This window comes from Elephantulus edwardii, unplaced genomic scaffold (assembly GCF_000299155.1).
Source record: "Elephantulus edwardii isolate Elephantulus edwardi_28Jun2011 unplaced genomic scaffold, EleEdw1.0 scaffold00180, whole genome shotgun sequence".
NCBI classification, from domain to species: Eukaryota; Metazoa; Chordata; class Mammalia; order Macroscelidea; family Macroscelididae; genus Elephantulus; species Elephantulus edwardii.
The window spans coordinates 3,332,048-3,355,127 of record NW_006399930.1 but is presented as its reverse complement, the minus strand read 5'-3'; the positions used below and the strand labels follow the sequence as shown (position 1 = coordinate 3,355,127).

The 23,080-nt window shown below is 36.0% G+C and overlaps 1 protein-coding gene across 1 annotated transcript in view; it reads left to right on the top strand.

The window, feature by feature from the left end:
- GABPA (GA binding protein transcription factor, alpha subunit 60kDa) overlaps nucleotides 1-18,495 on the top strand; it is a 33,750-nt gene extending 15,255 nt beyond the window's left edge. The window contains exons 4-10 of the mRNA XM_006896036.1: nucleotides 1,809-1,893; nucleotides 5,805-6,050; nucleotides 7,981-8,175; nucleotides 12,700-12,753; nucleotides 13,594-13,734; nucleotides 15,816-16,008; nucleotides 17,242-18,495. Of these exons, the coding sequence (XP_006896098.1) occupies nucleotides 1,809-1,893; nucleotides 5,805-6,050; nucleotides 7,981-8,175; nucleotides 12,700-12,753; nucleotides 13,594-13,734; nucleotides 15,816-16,008; nucleotides 17,242-17,470 (1,143 nt within the window). The 3' untranslated portion in view covers nucleotides 17,471-18,495. The remainder of the gene's footprint in view (nucleotides 1-1,808; nucleotides 1,894-5,804; nucleotides 6,051-7,980; nucleotides 8,176-12,699; nucleotides 12,754-13,593; nucleotides 13,735-15,815; nucleotides 16,009-17,241) is intronic.
- Nucleotides 18,496-23,080: the final 4,585 nt, after the last annotated feature.

Below are 23,080 nucleotides of genomic sequence, written 5' to 3'. Positions count from 1 at the left end.
TGAGCTTCTCTAGCAGTTCTTTCCACAGATGTAAAGGAGAGAGTGTTTTTGAGTGTCAGGCATAAAGCTAAACTGCCATACTTGAGTTGTCTGCCATTGAATTTGGTTATGCCATTTGTTTCTGTTTAGGTTGGGCACCTATTCATTTACATTGTATATATATATATTGTTGGCTGATCTATGCTATTAAATCCAAACCCAATTCATAGAAAACTCTCCTGTGGATTTTCAGAGGCTTTAAGTCACCTGAGAAGAGCTTGCCCATCTTTCTCTTCAGAGCAGCTGGTAGATTCTAACAACCTTTTGGGTTGACCTTGCAACTCCGACCTACTAGATCACCAGAGCTTAGAAAACTTGATGTATACAATAATCACATTTTGACCAAATTTCTGGGATTGAGACTGGAGAAAGCTTTTGTATCTACTGCTGCAGATAGACATTAGTTGTCAGTGTATATTAAGATCATTTTAATGCAAACCTTTTTTAAGCTGATGATATAAAATGTGTGGGATAAGAATTACTTCTTTTGGCATCAGTTTACTGTTATAAGAAATAACATTTTGAGTGTAAAAAGAGTGAAAGCCACATGGGGACAGCCATATCTGACCTGTGCCAACTTCACAAAGGGCAACTGTCCCTGTTAACAGTATCAACAATACAAAACCTATTCCTGTGAGGCTACATATGTCTCTTATGCTCCTGAACCTCTTTATACGCCTCTCATCACCAATCTTACTGCTTTACTGGGTTCAAAATCTAATGCAGTAGCAAACAGAAACACAGTGGGGAAGTTAAGAGGTTCTGTTTCAGCTTAGTAGCAGAATACAGGCACTCAGTCAGGACAACTTCTGACATGTGTTTGCAGACACCTCAGCCTTGAGCCTCCAGTGTTGCAAAGTTTTCAGTCGTGCGAATTATGCCCTACCTACTCCCACCTCCCTCAGTTGTCTAATAAACTTGGACAAAGAGTCTCAGCTCCAGTTCCAGTGGTGTAGCAAGGTCCCATCTCATGCCAGTTCTCTGAGTCTCTGTCTAATGCCAGGTCTCTAGTTCTCCGCTGTGGCTGCTACTCCCATAGGTCCTCCGGAAGGGAGATTCCTTCCTTCTGCTGCTGCTAGACCTGCTCAATTTAATGGCGAGACTAGCCAATCCCCTTGTGGATAGGCAATATGCACTATGCTCATATTCCCACCCATGAATGTGGCAAAGTCAAATTTAATGGCTAGGAAAGCCATTTTGCACACTAAGCTCTTAATATCACAGTAAGAACAACAACAACAAAAAGCACTACTGCGGGAAAAAACTGTAAAACTGTGGCTATAAAGTGCAAGTCAGGGAGTAAGGTTTATACTTTTTATTATCTACAGAGTTAAACCTGATTTTGAACTTGTGTACCATCAGTGATAAGGAAGACAGAGTAAAAATATGTGAATGGACTTAGATAAAATTTAGTAAAAATATATGAATGGACTTAGACAACATTATCTTTTATGTTAAAGACATAACATTGCAGAATGAATAATTTCCTTTTGGAAAAGTTTTGAATATAAAATAAGACTTCAAAGCCACAAAAAAATATGACAGAGTAAATTTGTTAAGTATATTAACCTCGACATCAGTGGTTAAAATAGTTTCAATTTTGGCAAAGAATTAATGATATGACAATTTGAATAGATAAATGTGTTTTTTTCCAATTAGTGTGTTTCAGTAATTGTCCTGTTTGGTAAATCTTTGTATTGTAAACTAAAGGCAGAGCCTTAATCTGTTAAGTAAGCTAAAATAATATTATGTGTTTTACCTATATGCAGTTGGATCCTGAACGGAGTTTGTTTGACCAAGGGGTGAAAACAGATGGGACCGTACAGCTTAGTGTACAGGTTATTTCTTATCAAGGTAAGATCCTATTAGTAACAGTTATTTTAAAAGTTCACTAATGTATGATAACACAGGTGTGCTTTTTTAACCTTTAAGTGTTTGAAAAGTTGTATAAATGAATGTGATTATATAAACCAGATATGCATGATTTTGTTTTATATCTGCTAGGGAGTAACAGTGTAATGAATTCACTAGTTTAATCAGAAAAAGATATATTAAGGGATGTTAACAAGCAGAAGGGTATGTGAGAAAAGGGATATCATTACTGATATTAGTTGGATCTTTTTTGAAAGCAGAGAATACCAGGAAGATACTTAGTTGTGTTTTATTTACTCTGCAAAAGCATTTGACTATGTCGGTCTTAATTAATGGATATCATTGCAGTGAATTAGAATTCCAAGACACTTAATTGTGCTTGGATGGGACCTATATGTACAACAGCAAACAATATTTGACAGAACAAGGGTATACCGAATTAAATCAGGAAAGGTTTACATTGGGTTTTGTCCTTTTATGAGACCAATTCAGTATAAATACTGACCGAATAAGAAACTGAAGAATGTGGTATTAGAATGGAGAAGAGTGATCAATGACGTGAGAAATGCAGATGACACAATCTTGGTTGCAGAAAGTAAAGACGACTTGAATCACTTAATGAAGAAGCTCAGAGACTACAGATTTCCATGTGGATTACACTTCAGTATCAGAAAACAAAAATCCTTACAATAGGACTGATACTACCATAATAAGCAGAGAAAAAGATTGAAGTTGTCAAGGATTTAATTTTACTTGGATCCACAATCAGTACCTACAGCGGAAACAGTCAGGAAGTCACTTTGCTTTAGACTTGAAGTCATCTAGTGTTCCAATTCTCTTTGCACTGTGAGCTCTATCTGTACCAATTATGATCTGTCAGCCTCTGCATTCCCCTCATCTGATGAGAAAGTTTTTCAAGTTGAATATGCTGTGGAAAATAGTAGCACCACTATTGGAATCAGTTATAAAGATAGTGTCATGTTTGGGTTAGAAAAATTAGTCCTTTCAGAACCTTACAAAGAAAGTTCCAACAGTTAGCTTCTTAACATTTATCGAACATTGGAATAGCCAAAGCTGGTTTATTGGCAGATGTTCTTTGTTAGCACATAGCAGGAGAAGTTGTTTCCAACTTTTATACAAACTCTAGCTGTAACTGTGCATGTTATCAGGAAGGGTCAGTTCCTAGAGAAAGACATCACACTTGGTAGAAGATTAGTGAAAAATAACAAGCCTCTTGAGATATAGAGTCACATGATGGATGCAACAGTGGCCTTGACCACAGCAGAAATTACGAGGGTGACATTGACTCAAACAGTGTTTTGTTACACATAGGGTCATTGACATGGTGACTGCTACAGTGGGCTCTTGTGTGTCAGGAAGTGTGAGGATGGCTCAGGGCAGAACAGGATTCACTTCTTCTGTTCATAGGCTTGCTGTGAGTCGTACTCAATGGCACCTAACAGCAACCGCAACAAACGTCACTATGAGTCAGAGTTGAGACAATGAAACCTAAGAACATCAAAAAGCAAATCATAGAGAGACGCAGAGAATCAAGTTTCAGCCGACTTGCCACACTGCTTTCTTTCCAATATAGTGCTAGCAGCCACACTGCTGCCTTGTCATAATCTGAGAGATCCAAAATCTGAAGGCTATACAATGAACTGTACCTGTTTTGTTATCTAAGACCTATCCTGTCTATACAGTGATCCACATAACCGAAAAATGGAAACTTTGTACCTATTAGCCATCTTTTCACTCATTTCCAAAAAGAAGTCTTATGCTAATATTTCATGAACCTCATTCATGTATGACTGTGACTCCTGGCTTCAATGAAATCCATTATCAGCAAATTATCCCAGAAAGGAATTTGCGGAGAATGGTTCAACCATTGCACTAATCTTATATATCATACAAGTAAGAAAAATAGGAAACCCTTTTAGAAAGGTAGAATTTTGGTTTTATAACTGGTTGTTGGAATAACTAATACATTTTCAAATGTTTTTGTAGATACTCTGTTGCTTACAGTTGGGTATCATAAACCAAAGTTTTCCTGAGATTGTTGGAGATTCTAGTTGTCTTACTGCTGGTCTTTTGCTCTTTAATTGTTATGTGGCTGACTGTTAGGAGTAAGAGTTCATTGCTTTTCTCTTTAAAAGCTGCTCAATACAGATATATTTAGGAAGAGGTAACCTGGTAGAATTTCAGTTGAGGATTATTGTTTACTATCAGAACCAACCTATAGCTGACCCTTCAGCAGGGTCTCTGAAAGAGACAGTAATGGGAGGATGTTGCCCGTCTTCTCTCCAAAGAGCAACTGGTGGATTCAAACGACATGCCTTTGGGGTTGCACCACAAGTTTTTACCACTAGGCCACTAGAGCTCACAGTGGAGGATTCCTCAAAGGACTTTAATTTAGGAGAGGAGCTTTATTGGTTGGTTGGTTGGTTGGTTGGTTGGTTGGTTGGTTGGTTGGTTGGTTGGTTGGTTGGTTGATCTGAAAATTCTGAATGTTTTTATTGTGTCAGTTGGTTGGTCAGTTGATTGATTGATCGGTTGATCTGAAAATTCGGAATGTTTTTTTACCATGTCTCTGAAAATGACTTATTTACACCACCTGATAAATGACAGCAGTATATTTTCTTTTAATACTTGTTCTCACAGGAGATTAAAGCTGAATTCCGTTTTTCTTTCAAATACACGTCTATTAACTTTTGGTTGTTGCAGCTTCAGTGAGCACAACAAATAAAAAAGTCACTGCCATAGAGTCATAGCTGAAGCTTAGCGGGGTTTTGGTGACTATAAATAACAGGGATGGAGATGGCCTCTCTTTTTTTCCCCATGGAGCTGCTGGTGGATTCAGACCGCCAGAGAAGATGCCACCTTTAGGTTAGCATAATGTCTTAGCTTTTAACACGTTCTTAAACACTAATTTATTATAGATACTGAGGAGTATGTATAATAATAGGTCATTTACACATTTCTTATCTTTTCTGTAGAAATTTAAAAGTTATGGGAACTTGAATAGCTTGTGGATTTGGGTTTCCTTCATTCAGTTGAAAATAAAAATTCAGTGATGTGAATTTAATTTTTTATATTTTATCTGATACAGTTTTCGGATTTTATTCCAGGCATTTTTTTCTTATTCTTAATGTTTGTAGCATGTGTTTGTGTGTGGGCTGTATGTTAATCATTTTTTATTTACAGAAAAGTTGTAGTAATAGTAAAGGTATTCCTGGATACCAACACCCAGCTACCTCAGACTAATTTTTATTCCATTTGCTTTATTCTATTTCTTTCTCCCATGTATAATTTTTTAAAATTGTTTAGTGTTACGTTGCAAACTTGAGATCTGCCTTCTGTTTCTAAATATGTCAGTGTGTGTGTATATTGCTTTTTTTAAAAAACAATTACTATTTTTTGTGTGTGTACTGTCAAATTGGATCTGACTGGTACAGGAAGAGATTTTCCCTCCTTCTCCAGCAGAGCATCTGGTGGATTCAAAATGTGTACCTCTGGAATTGCAGTGCAGCTTCTTGCCACTAGGCCACCAGAGCTCCCTGTGCTTTTCTTTTTAAAAAACGTTTTGCATGACCGTAGTTAAGTAATTACATGAATTATAAAAATTAGGAAATCAGTGTTGGCATAACAGTGTTATCTGTAGAAGTTTGAACACAGTACATTATCTGTAGAATTTTTTATTCTTTGACAATGAGTTGTCATTGTGTTATTATCAAGAAATCTATTAAATTCTCTACACATGATGCTGAAATATTTGCAGTGTCTTTCCCCCCATGCTGTTTGTTTCCACTCGAGAACATACACATTAGACGATAGATATTTTTATTTTATGGCCTTTCATTTAAATTTACATTTTTGTTCTTAATCTTGTCAAGGAATTGAGCCCAAGCTAAACATCCTTGAAATTGTTAAACCTGCGGAAACTGTTGAAGTAGTTATTGATCCAGATGCCCATCATGCTGAAGCTGAAGCACATCTTGTTGAAGAAGCTCAAGTGATCACCTTGGATGGCACAAAACACATTACCACCATTTCAGATGAAACCTCGGAACAAGTGACAAGATGGGCAGCTGCACTGGAAGGTTATAGGAAAGAACAGGAACGCCTTGGGATCCCCTATGGTAATTAAATAGATAATTACATGTTAGTTATAAAATATAATAATACAATTTTACATAGAAGACACACTAAATTATCTGTTTAAATGGAACCATTTTGGGGAAGAATACTGATTTTCTGTAATATCTTATTTTTAATTGAGCTGTAACAGATACTTTTCCTAAGGATTAGGAATGCAAAGAAATATGAAAATAAAAAAATTCCTACCCTTGGGGTTCTCAAAGTGTAGTTGAAAGGACGAGGATAGATGAAGAGATAATTGCCATGAAGGTTACAAATTTTTAAGCTGTTAACAATGCAGAGAAAATAAGGTATTGGAATCGCAGTGGCTTGTAGCAAAATTGTGCAGACAGGAAATGTGCAAAAACTTAGTAAAGTGGGGTAAATATGAGTAAACAGACTATTTGGAGGATAAGAAATTATAGTAAGTTTTATGTGTCTTTAAGTCATTTGAATCTGTTAGTTGTTCCACCAGAGAAAGGTGAGTGTTCTCTTGTTACTAATTAGAGCCTTGGAAAACATCATGGCGGGTTGTTGTGAGTCAGAACTGACTGGACAGCAGTGAGGACAGCAGTGAGTTTTGATATTGCATGTTTGAAACAAGTGGGGACTGAAAAGAAACCAGAACATACTATCATAATTTTACATGTGACATGTCGATAGTAGACTAGATGAGTTCTCTAACATTGGAAAGAAGATTTGGATAAAAGCAGTGATACAGCTGTGTTACCGAGTTTTATGAGGAAAGCAGGAGATTGAAGGAAGTTTCAAGTATTATTCTAGATTATCAAGTTTGGGTGACACAACTTATTGCCACTCAGTTGAACTGATACAAACTTGACCCTTCAGCAGGTAGGTTCTCAGATGTTGGATGCAAATGAAAGTAGATTGTCTTATTTTTGTCTGATGGAGGTGGATTTGAACCACCAAAGAGGTGCTGCCCCTTTTGGTGCTTTCTTATTCACTAGAACACTAGAGTGTCCTGAAAGTAAAGGTTAGCCAAGTAAAGAAGTCATTACTTTCAAATCAGGATTTTTTTTTATTTTTATTAATTTTAGTGAAAGTTTACAGAGACTTAAAGTTTCCAGTCATTCATTATTGCACTTTTCTCCCTGCCCACCTCCTCCCCACCAATTCACTTTTCTCCTTGATAAGTAAAAGAAAAACTCATTCCTATGCAATCCCTCCCCCCAAGTTCACTGCACTGTGCAGCCTTCATTCTAGACTCCTATCATGACAATAATACCTAATCATATATCCCTTTTAAACAGTTCTCTCCCTCATCTGTTGCAATGCTGTATACATCCTTCCTCCCCTTCTTCTCTGTTTTCCCTCAACCCCAATATCTGTCCTGTTTTACAGTAGTGGCCCTATGCAATATTTGTCCTTTTGTGACTGAGATATTTCACTCAGCATAATGTCATCTAGGGTTATCTAGTTAGCATAGTATTTCATGAGTTCCTTGTTCAAATCAGTTTTGATTTACAGCAACCCTCCATCAGGTTTCTGAGACTATATATTGTAATGAAAGGAGACTGCCCGTCTTTATCCACCAAAAAAATCTGGAAGACTCCACAACTCCTAAAGAGATGTAGCCTTTTGGTTTCACTACAACACCGTACAAACTATGCCACCAGAGTACTTAATGTAAATTTGTTACATCTTTTAAATATTCATAATACTTTATTTTGTAGTTATACTGAGATACACAATTGGAGGGAGCTAGAGGATAGTTGCATGTGTACAAGATTTAGGTGGGAGATAAAAATGTATGAGACTCATTCACATTGAATTTGAACAAGTATAAATACTGAGAGATAGTAAGTTTACCACACTTATTTGGGGAGGAAGTAATCCTTTTTAGATTTTACATGTGTGTGCCTGTGAGCTTGTGTGTTAAACAAGCTAATACTTTTTTTTCCCCCCCCTTAGATCCTATACAGTGGTCCACAGACCAGGTCCTGCATTGGGTAGTCTGGGTAATGAAGGAATTCAGCATGACTGATATAGACCTCAGCACGCTCAACATTTCAGGAAGAGAATTATGTAGTCTCAATCAAGAAGATTTTTTTCAACGAGTTCCTCGGGGAGAAATTCTCTGGAGTCACCTGGAACTTCTTCGAAAATGTATGAAATCAAACTTACCTATTCTTGTAGTAATTTAAGTTAAATTGTATTTCTTTTAACTTTATTTTCATCTCAGTTGTTCATTGATAATTACAGTGCTTAATACTTGTTAAATGTAGGATATGCTAAGAGATTTATGTGCATTATCTTACTAATCTCATACCAGCTCTACAAATCATTACTTCTGTATGGTGTCTTAGCTGCTGTCTGGTCAACACTGCTCTTCGTAATCTTGGGCATAACATGATTACCCTGTTGTAATCCATAGGATTAGTTCTTCTTGTTTACCGTTGAGCATGACTCATAGCGACCCTGTGTACAAAAAGGTGTAAAGCCTTTCTATAACTATCATTATTTATCCAAGTCCATGGCGTTTCCAGAGGCATGTTGTTAAGGAAGCGGATGCCGCTCCTGCTTCCAAGTAATACAGTTAATTTTTTTTAAACTGCTAATTGAATGGGATTTTAGGAAAAGATAAGAGATGCAGCCAGTCATCTTGATTTGTGAGCCTCTGGTGTTCATTGTTGTGGTGGTTCTTCACAGATATTATGATGTAGTGTTGCAGGTTTTTTTATGACTATATTTTAAGAAATTAACAAAGAATTAAGATTTTTTTTTTAATGGATATGGATGAAAATGTTGTTTTATTGTATATTCTGAAAGGAGAGATAGCTAGTTGGGAGATTTTCCACAATAATTTGAATTCTTGGAATTTCTGTCCAGAGTTCACAGTCTGCTGTAGATACAAAATGAATTCTAGAGAGTGTCTTTCTCCCTATGTCTCTGTGCAATTACTCTCGTTGTTAAAAAGGAAAGACGTAACTGTGACTTTAAAAGACTTCTAGGGAGCCCTGCTGGCCTACTTGTTAGGGAGTTGTCCTGCCAATGCAGAGGTAAGTGTTTTGAATCCACCAGCTTCATGGGAGAAAGATGGGCAACTTTCTACCCTGAAAGTTACAGCCTCTGAAAGCCCCCCAGAGGGTCATCTATGCGTCTGTTCCTATTCATGAGTTGAGTTGAAAAAATTAGTGTTGATTCCGTAGATGGAATTTATTTCTTAACCAGTTCAATGATTAGTAGATAAATAAGTTGAGTGTTCTGGTTGAAGGCTCAGTTTTAGTGTCATGAATTTTCTCTGCAGCTAAATAAATTCTGAATTGTTTCAGATTCTTAACATATGAATCATGTTTATGGAAATATATTTGTATTGGAACTCTTGAGACTGGACAAAGATTGATTTTGCCCATGCTCATGGTATTCATTGCTTATTTCAAGTTGGTACTTTATTGTGATTGCCTTTTTCTTATTCTGCTAAATGCTTTCTACACTGTAAAGCTCCTTAACTGACTTTTCCAAGTATCTTTAGCAAAGCTATCTTGTGACTCTTTTCCATGTCATTTTGTTCAGAAAAACTGCTCTTTTCTTGGAAAAAAATCAACAAAGACCACAGTTTAAAGCACTGCAGGGAATTCCCTGTTTGTCTATCCAAATGCTTTGGAATTTTTATGCACAGTCTAGAAAGATGGTTTAGCAGACTATGGCAGAATAATTCTCAAGCCCCACTTCCACAGATAGAGACATTTGAGCATTATCCAGCACCCTGGCTCTTCTGCTAGTGTGAAGGCTACAGCATATGTTTAAAAGGAATTGGTTCCTGTTCAGAATTTATTAACTCAACACCTTACTCCTATTCCTTTTCAGTTTTTTTTTTGTGTGTGTGTGTTTTTTTTTTAAATTTTTGTTACTTTTTGTGTATGTACCGTCAAATCAGATAAGACTGGTACAGGAAGAGATTATCCTTCCTTCTCCAGCAGAGCTTATGGTGAATTTGAACCGCATACCTCTGGGATTGCAGTGCAGCTTCTTGCCACTAGGCCACCAGAACTCCCTTTCAGTAATCTCTTAAATAATACTGGGCAGGTTGACCTCTTCATCATCTTTACAACTCCATGACAAAGTAGGTTGGAGTGTGTTATTTAAAGATGAGGAAATCTCTTGTTAACTGGTGCTGATTAAAGTAGTACTGTAGGCACAGTAGTTGAGTGCTTGATAGCCAGAGGATCAGCAGTTTGAACCCACTGAATTGATTAACCCAGTGAATTAATCATTAAAGTACAGAATTCTAACATGCTATCTCCAGCCTCATTTCTGTTACCAAGTCTGTATTTTCCAACTGACAGTCCTCCTTTGTTTCCAACATCTGCATTCCAGTCACCAGTTATTGTTAATGCATCTTGGTTGTGTGTTTAATCAATATCAGACTGCAGAAGTTGGTAGAAGTCCTCCATTTCTTCATCTTTGGCTTTTGTGGTTGGTGTGTATGTTTGAAAAATAGTTGTATAGGGTATATTTGAATAATAGTTGTATTGGCAGATCTTCCTTATATGCATATAGATAGAATTCTATAGTTTAACAGTACTGTACTTCAGGGTAGATCTTGACATGTTCATAAACAGCGAGTATACACATGGACCTCGTGTGGTGGACTGCACAGGAGTCAGATTGACCTCATTATTGGAGAGAGTCGATAGAGAAGCTCAATAATCAGCAGTCAAAACAAGACCAGGAGCTAACCATAGTTTTGATGTCAGATGAATGTTGGCTGAAAGCAGAGAATCCAGAAAGTTGTTGACCTGTGTTTTATTCATTATGCAGAGGCATTTGTGTTGATCAGTGGGTTCAAATATATTAGATCCTGAGGATAACAAAAGGATGGGCAGTGTTCAGCTCTGTTGTTCGTAAGGTCACTGTGAGTTGTAGTCGATTTGATGCTACCTGACAAGAAGCAGCAGTGGCTCAGCAGGGAGCTAGAAGGTATAGTCCATAGGGAGGCTTGTTGCTAACACAATGGCTTTGCAACCGACACCTTCATAGTAGAAATACGCAATCTCCTCCAGTTTCTGTTTTTAGCTTTGGAAACATGATAAAGGATCACTGTGTATTGGTACCAACATTAAAACTGTTCTATGGAAAAAGATGTAGCACTCAGCTTCTGTAAAAAGGATAGCCTTGGAAAAGTTGTGGGCCCTTCTACTTTATCTTTAGGGTTGCTGTGGGTTAGACTCAACTAGACAGTAACAGACCTTTAGGTGGATTAATTTACCACGATCAGACAGTTAATAGATAAGAGATTTTTTTAAACCCAGATCTACCTGAGGCTAATTTCATGTAATTATTAAATCTCCAAGCCTAGAGCCTCCAAAGCAAGCTGCGATATTATAGTAAGGACTTTTTTCTCAGCTTTGTGTTTCTGGAAGTACATGGTATAGCACTCTTACTTAGAATCTCTTGAGGAGAGGGTTGCCCAGGCCCCCACAGTTATCACAGAATATTTGCTTTTTCGGTTGAAGTAATAGAGACTTGAAAAACAACTCTTATTTGAGAGCTAAAGATTAGTGTCTGAATAGGGAAGAACTGCTGATTAATAGTTCTGTGAAAGAGTTAAAGACTCATTAAATGTGGCTGTTCTGTTGAGAATGGTATTTTTATGCTTGTTATTTCATTTAACTGTGACATTTAGGCCAGCTTCCAATTTGTTGAAAATGTTGCTGTTTTTTAAAGGAGGGGCATTATATATAAATTAAAGCAGTTTATTGAAAAGTTAATGTCAGCATAGTTTAGTATATGACAGGTTATCTTAGATTATCCGAAGGACCAGTGAGCTCTTTTCGTGAAAAATTTTTATGTAAATAATTGCAGAGTAGCACATGTTCATGTTTTTCCATAGTTCTGGATAGTCGTACTTAGATAGAGATCCTAGTAACAACTATTATATCTATAATAGAAAATAATGATTCTCCAAGCAGAATTTTTTTTAGCACTAAAATAAACAAGTATTTTTCATATACACCTTCCTTTGTCATATCTGTTCTGGTTGAGCCTAAATGTACAACAGAACATCTAGGACCAACAGATGATCCTATGCCATCCTCGTAGTCATTGCTTGTTGTGGCACTGTATCAGTCCAACCTATTGAGAGGCTTCCTTGTTTTCATTGACCCTCTATTTTATCAGGCATCCTCCTCCATCAAGTGTCCTCCTCTAGGACCTGGCCATTTCCTGATAACTTACCTGAAGTAGATTGGTTTTGCTTCATAGGAACATTCTGTTCTATGTCTTTAAAAACAAATTTCTTCATTCTTCTGGTCATAGTATATTCAGTATTCTTCATCAATACCATAATTCAAATGCCTAAGTTCTTCTCATTATCCATTTTCCAGTTATCTCATTTATTGAGTCAATTGAAAAGAACTATGCCTTGAGTCAGATGCATCTTGGTTATAGAAGTGACAACTTTGTTTTATATTATTTCAGGGAGGTCTTTTGCAGCAGACTTGCTCATGTAATATGTGGTTTCCAATATGTGCCAGTAACTTTCAGTTATTTAATGATGTACTTATTTATTTTTTGCTTTAATTGTGTAGTTCCATTTGTAAGAAGGAATTGTATTTCTTATTTTAATTTTACTGAATGGGTTTGCATTTCCGTTTTTTAAATGAAGTAAATTTTTCTTATATTATTCAGATGTATTGGCAAGCCAAGAACAACAGATGAATGAAATAGTTACAATTGATCAGCGTGAGTATTTGTTCTTACTAATATATACATTTTCTCGTTTTAAAATTAATATTTTAAAATTGGTGTACTGCAAAGTGGTAAAAAAATTCTTTTTAAAAATCTTACTAAACTTTTTCTGATATACAGAATAACCAGTAGTTATCTATGTATACCACCTATGTAGACCACAGAATAGAAAAAATGTACATTTACTGAGTTTAGATCCCATTTTCTTTATTACCACAGGCTGTCTAACTATGTGGCAGTACAATAAAGCGTTTATAGGTTACATAAGTTATGTAACCCATAAACTTTATTGTACTGTCAATGTGTTTAATGTTTTTGGAGGATTTTTTAAACATTCAGAGCCTTTCACATGTTAATACTTTTCAGTTCTAGTCCATTCCATTTTTACTCCTGTATTGTATTCCATTGAATGAATATACCTTTTCCATTGATTGATTCTTAATTTCTAATTTTTATTGTTCATAAAAATGCTGTTCTGTGAGTTACTGAACATGAGTGAAATGCTCTAGTTATATAGGGTTTCCACTTTGTCATCTTGCTAAATTTTCCCACAGTGTTTCTCAGAGTGATAATGTGAATTTTTACAATAATCATTAGTAGAGTGTGAGTTCCTATCTGTCTACATTTTCTCCAGTGTAAACTAATGAAAATAGCATACTACTACTTCTGAATTTTTCTGTGATTTTGTTAGAAGCTATTAGGGATTAACTTTTTTTGGCAGTGTTCTTTTCTGTAAGTATTAGCAAAACTGATTACATTTAATGTCTTTCAGCAATTTTTTATTGCTTACATTGCAGGAGGTAAAAAATATTTTTCCTTTGTTTCTTCTTACAGCTGTGCAAATTATTCCCGCTTCAGTACAGTCTGCTACACCAACTACCATTAAACTTATAAATAATAGTACAAAGGCAACTAAAGTGCAAAGAGCACCGAGGATTTCAGGAGAAGATAGAAGTTCACCTGGGAATAGAACAGGTATTTTCGCATTGTCATCTGTTAATAATAAAATTTCTCAAGTATATTTTGGTTATTTCATACATGGACTTGTGACTGTGGACTATACTCTGGCTGTTCTTAGACATTTATTAAAAAATTTTGTTACTGAGTTGCTGCTGTTAGGTACTATCAAGTTGAATATGACTCATTGTGACCCTGTGAACAAAAGATCTAAACATAGCCCTGTCCTATGCCATCCTCACACTTCTTGACACACAAGAGCCCATTGCAGCTGTCATCTTGTTAATCCACCTGGTTGAGGGTCTTCCTCTCCTTCACCAACACTCCACCCTTCCCAGCATCATGTCTCTCTCCCAAGGAATAGAACCACCTAGCCACATGTCTAAAGTATGTGAGGCGAAGCCTCATCATTCTTGCCTCCAAAGGGCACTTTATCTGCACCCTCTCCAAGATATATCTGTTCGTTCTCTTTTCCGTCCATGGGATATTCTGTGTTCTTCTCAACACCACAGCTCAGAGGCGTCAGTTCTTTTTTTTTTTTTTTATCCTTATTCATTGTCCAGGTCTCGGATGTGTAGCTAGTTATCAAAAGACTATGGCCTTAATCAGATACACCTTAGTCTTCAAACTGACATCACTACTCCTCAATAACTTGGAAAGGTCCCTAACTGCAGATTTTCCCAGTACAGTGTGTCTCCTTATTTTCTGACTGCTGGTACCAAGGATATTAATTGTAGATCCAAGGAAGATGAAGCTGTTGACAGTTTCCGTCACCCCTTCATTTTCATGACACTGCCTATTGGTCTAGTGGTAAGAATCTTTGTTTTCTTAATATTAAGACGCATTCCATACTCAAGGCTGCATTCGTTGATCTTCGCAACAAGTGCTAAGTCCACAGGAACCAAGATATGATCTTGAATCAATTCATCTGAATTTCATGATCATCTTAAGAATAGGTTTGAGGCATTGAACACCAGTGATGGAAGACCAGTTGAGTTGTGGGATAATATCATCCATGAAGAAAGCAAAAGGTCATTACAAAAACAGAGGAGAAAGGGAAAAAATAAAAATAAATGCCAGAAATGATTCTAAAGATTGCACTGGAACGTTGAGAAGCCAGATCTAAAGGAAAACACGTTGATGTGAAAGAGCTGAACAGACGACTTCAAAGAGCAGCTTGGAAGGACAGAGTATTATAATGGAATGTGCAGAGAGCTGGAATTGGAGAATGAGAAAGGAAGCACTTGCTCTACATTTCTCAAGCTGAAAGAACTGAAAAATAAACTTAAGCCTCGTGTCACAATGTTGAAAGATCCTGTGAGCAATATAGTGAATGACCCAGGAAGCATCGAAAGAAGATGCAGGGAATACACAGAGGCACTGTACCAGAAAGAATTGATTGACACTGAAAAATTTCAAGAAGTATCATATGAACAGGAGCCAATGGTAATAAAGGAGGAGGTAGAAGCTGCATTGAAGGCATTAGCAAAAATATAAGGCCCCAGGAATTGAGGGGATATCAATTGACATGTTTCAATTAACAGATGCAGTGTTGGATGCACTCACCAATCTATGCCAGGAAATTTGGAGGACAGCTGTCTGGCCAGTGGATTAGAAGAGGTCCATATTTGTTCCTGCTCCCAAGAAGGGTGATCTAATTGAGTATAAAATTATTGAACAGTATAATTGATATCACATGCAAGCAGAATACTGCTGAAGATCATTTAAAAACAGCTGGGGTAGTACATAGGGAATTGCCAGAAGTTCAAGCGGGCTTTAGGAGAGGCTGTGGCACCAGGGATATCATTGTTGATGTCAGAAGGATTCTAGCTGAAAGTAAAGAATACCAGAAGAATGTCTTTTTATGCTCTATTGACTATACAAGGCATTTGACTATATCATGACAAGTTGTGGCTGACATTGAGGAGAATGGGAATCCCAGAGCACTTGATTGTGCTCATAAGGAACCTTAACTGGATCAAGAGGCTGTTGTTACTAATAAAACTGGGATATTAATTGTAGAACTTAAATATGCCTTTTGCATTATGTTAATCCACGTGTAGTACGGTATATAATGCTTGTCCCTCTTGTTATTTTAGGAAACAATGGCCAAATCCAGTTATGGCAGTTTTTACTAGAACTTCTTACAGACAAGGATGCTCGGGATTGCATTTCTTGGGTTGGTGATGAAGGAGAGTTCAAGCTAAATCAGCCTGAACTTGTTGCCCAGAAATGGGGACAGCGTAAAAATAAACCTACCATGAACTATGAGAAACTCAGCCGTGCATTAAGGTAAGCAATTTATTCCCTTTTTAAAAGGCAAGCCTTTCTAAAAAGTGGCTTCCTGTTTAAGATGATGATGTTGTTACATGCTGTTGAGTCAGTAGTGATTCACAGAATCTCTTTGTACAATGCACCTGCAACTTGCTTAGTCCTGTGCCTTCTTCATTCACACTGTCTTCGATATACTTGAGCCCATTGATAAAATCACTTTGTTAATGTATCTTGTCAAGGGTCTTCTCTTCTTTTGATGATCCTTCACCTTTCCAAGCATGATACCTTTTTCCAAGCACTGGTTCTTCTAACAACATGCCCGAAGTATATGAAGTGAAATTTATCCATCCTTATCTCTTCAGGAGTACTCTGACTGAACTTTCTCTAAGACATATTTGTTTGGTCTTTTGACAGTCCATGGGATATTCCGTATCCTCTAGGAGCACAATTCAAAGACGTCTGTTCTTCTGTCATTCTTATTCAACTTGTAGATGTTCTAGATGTATGTATTATTAAATAAGCAGCTGAGGTTAAAATTTGGTTTGTTCATCAAAAGTTTTCTTTGTCACAATCGCTTTTTCTTCACATAATTTTTTTTTTTAAAAAGCTAGTGTTTTCTTGCTTATTGTTAAAATAGCAGTTTTAAAGAACACTAGTAATAATACTGGCATACATAGATGCTTTTTAAGGTAAATTAACATTATTTGTGATTATTCTATTTAACACGTTGCCGCAAATGACAGCAAATGTGGGTTTTGGTGTTTTTGGGTTTTTTTGGTTGTTTTTTATTTTGGGTCAAATGTGTCTCTAAGCAACAGTAAATATTTCTGGTCATCATCCCAAATAATGCCTGTGCAATCAGTAATCACAAAGCTATTAAATAATGATTCTAGATTTTCAATTTTGGCATTACTCTGACTTGAAAACCTTTGATAAAGAAGAACTATATCATTGTTTCACAAAGTTTTGTCTTGTTTAATTTTATTTTAAAACAGTATCGTTGCCAGTTGAGCAGAACCGATTCATAGTTGATCGTACAGTGGCTTTTTAGAGGCTGTGAATCACAGAAGAGATTATCCATCTTTATCCCACAGAGCAGCTGATGGATTTGAACCCCTGCTTTTGGAATAGCAGAGCAGCTCTTAACCTACTATGCCACTAAGTTCTGTTTATAAAATAGTCTAAAATATTTTAAGAAGTGTGAATTTTTTATTCTTAATATAACCCTGATATATTTTTCTCTTTTTAAAGGTATTATTATGATGGGGACATGATTTGTAAAGTTCAAGGCAAGAGATTTGTGTACAAGTTTGTTTGTGACTTGAAGACTCTTATTGGATACAGTGCAGCAGAGTTGAACCGTTTAGTCACAGAATGTGAACGGAAGAAACTTGCTAAGATGCAGCTTCATGGAATCGCCCAGCCAGTGACAGCTGTGGCCCTGGCAACTGCTTCTCTACAAACAGAAAAGGATAATTGAGTCCTAGGAACTTTCAGGAGTCTTCAGTCTTTCTTAAATAATTAGAGCACGTATTGCTCCTAACCTTTATTACTGAATTTGAATCTCTTTATTTTCTAGACTGTAAAATCTGATGCATGATTTTTTTAATATATATTATATATAAATATTTCCTACTCTTGTGAATTTGGATCTTTTTACTTTGAGCATATATTTTAGATTATATGTCTGTTAAGGGGGTCACCACAGTGTTTGCAGCTTGAAGGCAACATGCTCATTGTTGGATAGTTTGTTAACAGACAGGAAAGCGAAACTAGTCAGTATTAATGTCTAGCTCTACCAAAAATAGCCAGTAGCATCTGAAGATGAAAAGTAAATGACATTTCTCCAGGAAACAGTCTGACCTAACTGTATTTGAAAATGTAACTGTTTCCTGTCTCTGCTGCTTTAGATGTTGCTTTAGATAGAGCTGGAAAATGGACTTTTTTTTCCCAGCCAAAGCATGTGTGCCTGTTTTCATCTAATCAAGCAGAGCTAAAATGCTATACTCAAATATAATGATGTTAATAAATCACTAACTAAGAGTATCACATTATTAAAGTAATTTATATATTTGCAAGCAAAGGCAGTAAGAAGTTGAAGCACTGGCAGAAGAGCAGTGCTGAAGAAAGAGATCCAGATTTAAATCTGGCTTAACTCAAGCCAACTTTAAGGAGTTGCTGTATAGACTATACGTAATATGAGGCCAAGAAGTTAAATTATTTTGAAAGAGGCATTTAATTCTAATAAATCAGCTATTGCAAAAATCCTGAAATGATCTCTGTTTTTCCTGTCAGAGATTTAAAAACCTGATAGAGATTAAATACCTCAGCCAGAAAATAAAAGTTTGGTTTGGTTTGGTGTGGCTTGCTTCCTTTTTTACTTTTTCCTTTTATTACCCTCTAGTGCCAGTTTATTATACAAGGCAGCTTAAGTATTCACTATATTTTTGAAGACTCTAAATCAGTCAACAGTGTTTTTGCCATTCAAAACGTTAGTAAATTACTCATAGGCCTTTTTCTGTCTTAAAACATTCCATGTACTTAATTTTTTTCTTCTTGAATATTATATGTGTGTGTATACAAATACATATAAACATTTATAATTTACTATGTATCTGAAGGCATAAGTTATTCAAAAGGAAAATTTATCAAATAACTCATTTTTTTTTTTTACATCTTCCTTAAGCTAACACTAAACAGAAATGGCTGGAAATATCTTCTTTTTTTTTTTTCCTGTCTTTTTGTTACTTGTTTTAAGGTATGCATGAATTATGAGATGATAAACTGGCTCATAGCTTTTCAGTCCTCCTACAACAAAAAAAGATTGATTCTGGAATTCCACTTTACTCACAGCCTTCATCATTTCCTTTTAATCTATTCTAAATCAGCTTTATATTAAAGCTCAGCTAATACTTTTAATAAAGAGGAAAAGGCCAGAATATCATCAAGGTGGATTGTTAGCACTTGCTGCTACCACTGCTAACAAGTGGTATGAAAGAAACCATATGAGGGATGGATCTTGGAAACAAGGAGAAAAGATGGACTCTAGGATTACTTTTTCTGTAATCATAAACCTTAATTTGAAACAGTCTCCTCAAGGTTACCTATAATGTCAACTAATTTCTATTCTTGTGTAAAGGCCTTTAAGACTCAAAGCTGTTAACAGGAAAATATTAGACTTTTTAACTTCTGTTTGTGAGTTTTTTTAATAAACCCAACATAGGCTTATTTTTGTTACAGTTTGGTCAGTTTTATTGCAAGAATATCTTGTATAGCAATGTGAAAAAATAGAAGCTATACCTCCAGATAGCAACTAGGGAGCAAAATATTTCATACCAACATGTTGTGGCTTGTGTAATTGACAAGTCACATGGTTTATTAGAGAAATAGTAATTATCCTGATACATTATCAAGGTTAAAATCTTGAACTTTAGTTAGATTTTGTACCACCCTGACAATATAAATTTTAGCCAAGGTGATGTTTTTTATGTCTTAAATCTATTTTTGTAAGGCTGAGAATACCCATATTTCTTTTTAGAGCCCCAGCCTCAAAACAATGTTTCTTTTCTCCTTTAACATGCATACTTCACCTCTCTCTGCTCTCTCCCCCCCATAGATTACATTTATATTTTCTTGTTCTTTGAACAGAGATAGTTCTCATACATGATAAATGCTTTATCATTTTTCTTCTCCACCACTCTGATCATCTTTTTATACACAATTTGAGTAAAATAATGAGATAAAGTTACCCAGTCAATTTAAGAAGTCTTTCATTAACTTTGTAGTTCCATCTTAGCTATTGGGTTTTGTCCTTGTTCGGGTCATAATTGTCAGAAAGCTAGATAGTCTTATTGTGAAAAAATTACTCAAATAATAAATGTTCACCTTTGTTTTAAAACTTGTTTTCCATATGTGATTTCATTGAGTCACCTTTCCTAAGTATCTCTCTATTCTAATGTCTGAAAATGTGTGTTGTCATTGAAAAATCAAGCAGAATTACTGCCTGTGGTTGGCATTCACATTATTGACCTGTCCACATGCAGTTTTGTATCGATTTCTGTTTGAAAGAAAAGTTTTGTTTTTCTCCCGTGACTAGTGAAACTTAAATATAACTCCTTTAAAGGGTGTGCCTCCAAACATATGGGATGAGTCTTACCGTGTTTAATATTTATTTGTTAGTGTTTTATTATTTGAAATAGCACACAATGTTAAAAGTCATAATTTCAAAACAAACTGTGACTAAGTTAAATGTCTTCAGAACTAGAGGGTATGAAAATAGTGATATTTTAGTTGCTGCCAGGAAAAAAATATTCTCAATCTTTTGTAAAAGGGAGAAAGACTTTTGCATACATTTTTACTCTTTAAATAAAGACAATTATACTGTCATAATAACAATTATGTATTTCTTTGTGGTTAAATTTTTTTGTAATTTTACATAAAGCAGTTATTTTCTATTTTTACTCAGATAAAAAAATATTTGCATAAAATGTCAAAATAGTAAAATGAGAAATAAAACTATTATACATTATGTCTCTGTGATGTGTGAGGTGGGAGTTTTGGGTATTCATCCCTTCTATACAGAAGTTATTTCTAATTCTTAGGATATTAGGTTGAGTGAAAACTTGAAAGTCCATATTCTACATCTAGTTATTCACAGAACCAACTCCTAAATGATTCTTTGTTTAAGTACTGTCAAGTTAACCATGATTCATAATGACCCGATGAAGAACAGATAGATCTGTGCCTTCCTGTGCTAGCCTCATCATCTCTGATGTATGTAGGTTCATTGTTACAGCCATTCTGTCAACCTGACTTGTTGAAGGTCTTCTCTTTTGTTTACCAACTTCACCTTTCCACCCTTGACATCTTTTTCCCAGAACTGGCCTTTCCTAACAATATTTCCAAAATCTGTGAGATGAAATGTCACTGTCCTGGCTTTTTAGGAACACCATGGTTGCAGTTTCTGCAGGATGAATTTGTTTGCTATTTTGATGGTCTATGAGATATATAGCACCACAGTTCAAAGGCATTGGTTCTTCAGTTTCCTGTCATAACATAGCAGCCTTTCTTACATGTGTATATGAAGCTATTAAATACATAGAATAGCATGAATCAGGCACACCTTCCATGGAGAGCAAACACCTTAATCCTTACTCTTTAGCATTTTAAAGAGAGATTTGACAGCAGAAATCCCAATGCTGCATGTCCTTTGTTTGTGGGAGTCCCTCCCCTTTTTAAAAAAAAAATGTTAATGAAAGTTTAGAGACTGGATTTCCATTCATTCATTCATTCATTGTTGCACTTTTATTGCTGCCCAACCTCCCCCCACCCATTGGCTCTTCTCTTTGAAAAGTAAAAGAAAAATTCTTTCATTGTTAATACAATCCCTCCCACCAAGTCCACTCCACTATGCAGCTTTCATTCTGGATTCCTGTCATGACAATAATACCTAATCACATATCCCTTTTAAACAGTTGTTTAAAAAGTTCTCTACCTCATCTGTTTCAGTGCAGTATATATAATTTATTCCATCTTTCTCAATCTTCCCTCAACCCTGATGTCAGTCCCGTTTTACAACAGTGGCACTGTGCAGTATTTGTCCCTTTGTGACTGAGATACTCAGCATAATGTCCTCCAGGGTCACCCATTTTGAATATTGAGTTCCTTGCTTTTTGATGCAGCATAGTATAACTGTAAATATACCACATCTCCATTCTATTTTTAAAAATTCCTTTACCCTCTCTCAGGCAGCTCTCCCACCAAACTGTTATCCTAATGATTTCCTCTCTTCCTACCCCTTTTTGGACTTTTATACGCACCTTAACTAGTTATCCTTCTATGTTTTACAATAATGGTGCAATGCAGTATTTGACCAAGTAAGAGTGAGTGAGTTCACTCAGCATAATGATATCCCCAGGTTACATGGTTTTGTACAAAATAATTTCTCCTTAGTTCTACATAGTATTCTATTGTGTGAATGTACCACAAGTACTCAATCCGTTGGTTTGTCTTAGATGGACATTTGGACTGTTTCCATTCCCCCCCCCCCCATTACGAATAATGCTGCTGTGAACATAGGTGTTCAAATCTCAGCTTGTGTCTCAGTTCTCTTTTCCTTGGGATATATTTCCTAGCAGTGGGAAACAGTTGGGTTATATGGTATTTCTATGGCCATCTTTTTAAGAAAACACTGAAGTACATTCTAGAGTGGTTGTATCCTTTTACAATCTCACCAGCAATGCATGAAGCTTCCCAATCTTCTCTAACAGTTTTGCTTCCTGTCTTCTTAAACTTGGCTACTATACTTGGGTGAAATTGTATCTCAATGTGGTTTGATTTGATTGCCAGGGATTTGCGCATTTCTTCATATATCTGTTGGACAGCCAGATGTCTCCCTTTGTGAAAGGTCTTGCCATATCTTTTGCCCATGTTGTGATTGGGTTATTAGTCTTCCATGTGGAGGCCCTGTATTCTGTAAACTTTTCATTATAAGGCCAATTTCTGACATGTCACTGCTAAATTTTTTTTTCCCAGTCTGTAGGTATTCTTTTCATTTTATTGGAAAAAGTTTTGAAGCACACTAGGACTACATTTTTAGAATGTCCAATTTACCAATTTTGTCCTCTAATGGTTATGTATTTCTGACTTTGCAAGCCTGTTTATTCTATAGAGTCTATAGGTCTTTTATGTGTCCCATTTTGTCCCTTAAAGTCTTTATACTTTCAGCCTTTACACCTAGGTCTCTGATCAATCCTGAGTTGATTTTTATATGATGTGAGGTGTGGATCCCGCTTCAGTTTTCTGCAGATGTCCAGTTTTGCCACTACTATTTGTTGAAGAGGTTGTAGTTTCCCCATTTGATACATTTTGTTTCCTTGTAAAGTACCAGTTCACTGTAGGTAGATGGGTTCATTTCTAGGTTCTTAGTTCTGTTCCATGGGTCTAGGTGTCTATCAGTACCATGGTTAACATGGCTACTAATTTTTGGTTATTCCAGTTGTATAGTAGTAGGCTTTGAGATCAGGGAGTGCTATGCCTCCCACTTCATTTTCTTTTACAGAAGTAAGTGCTTTTCTTATTTGGGGTTTCT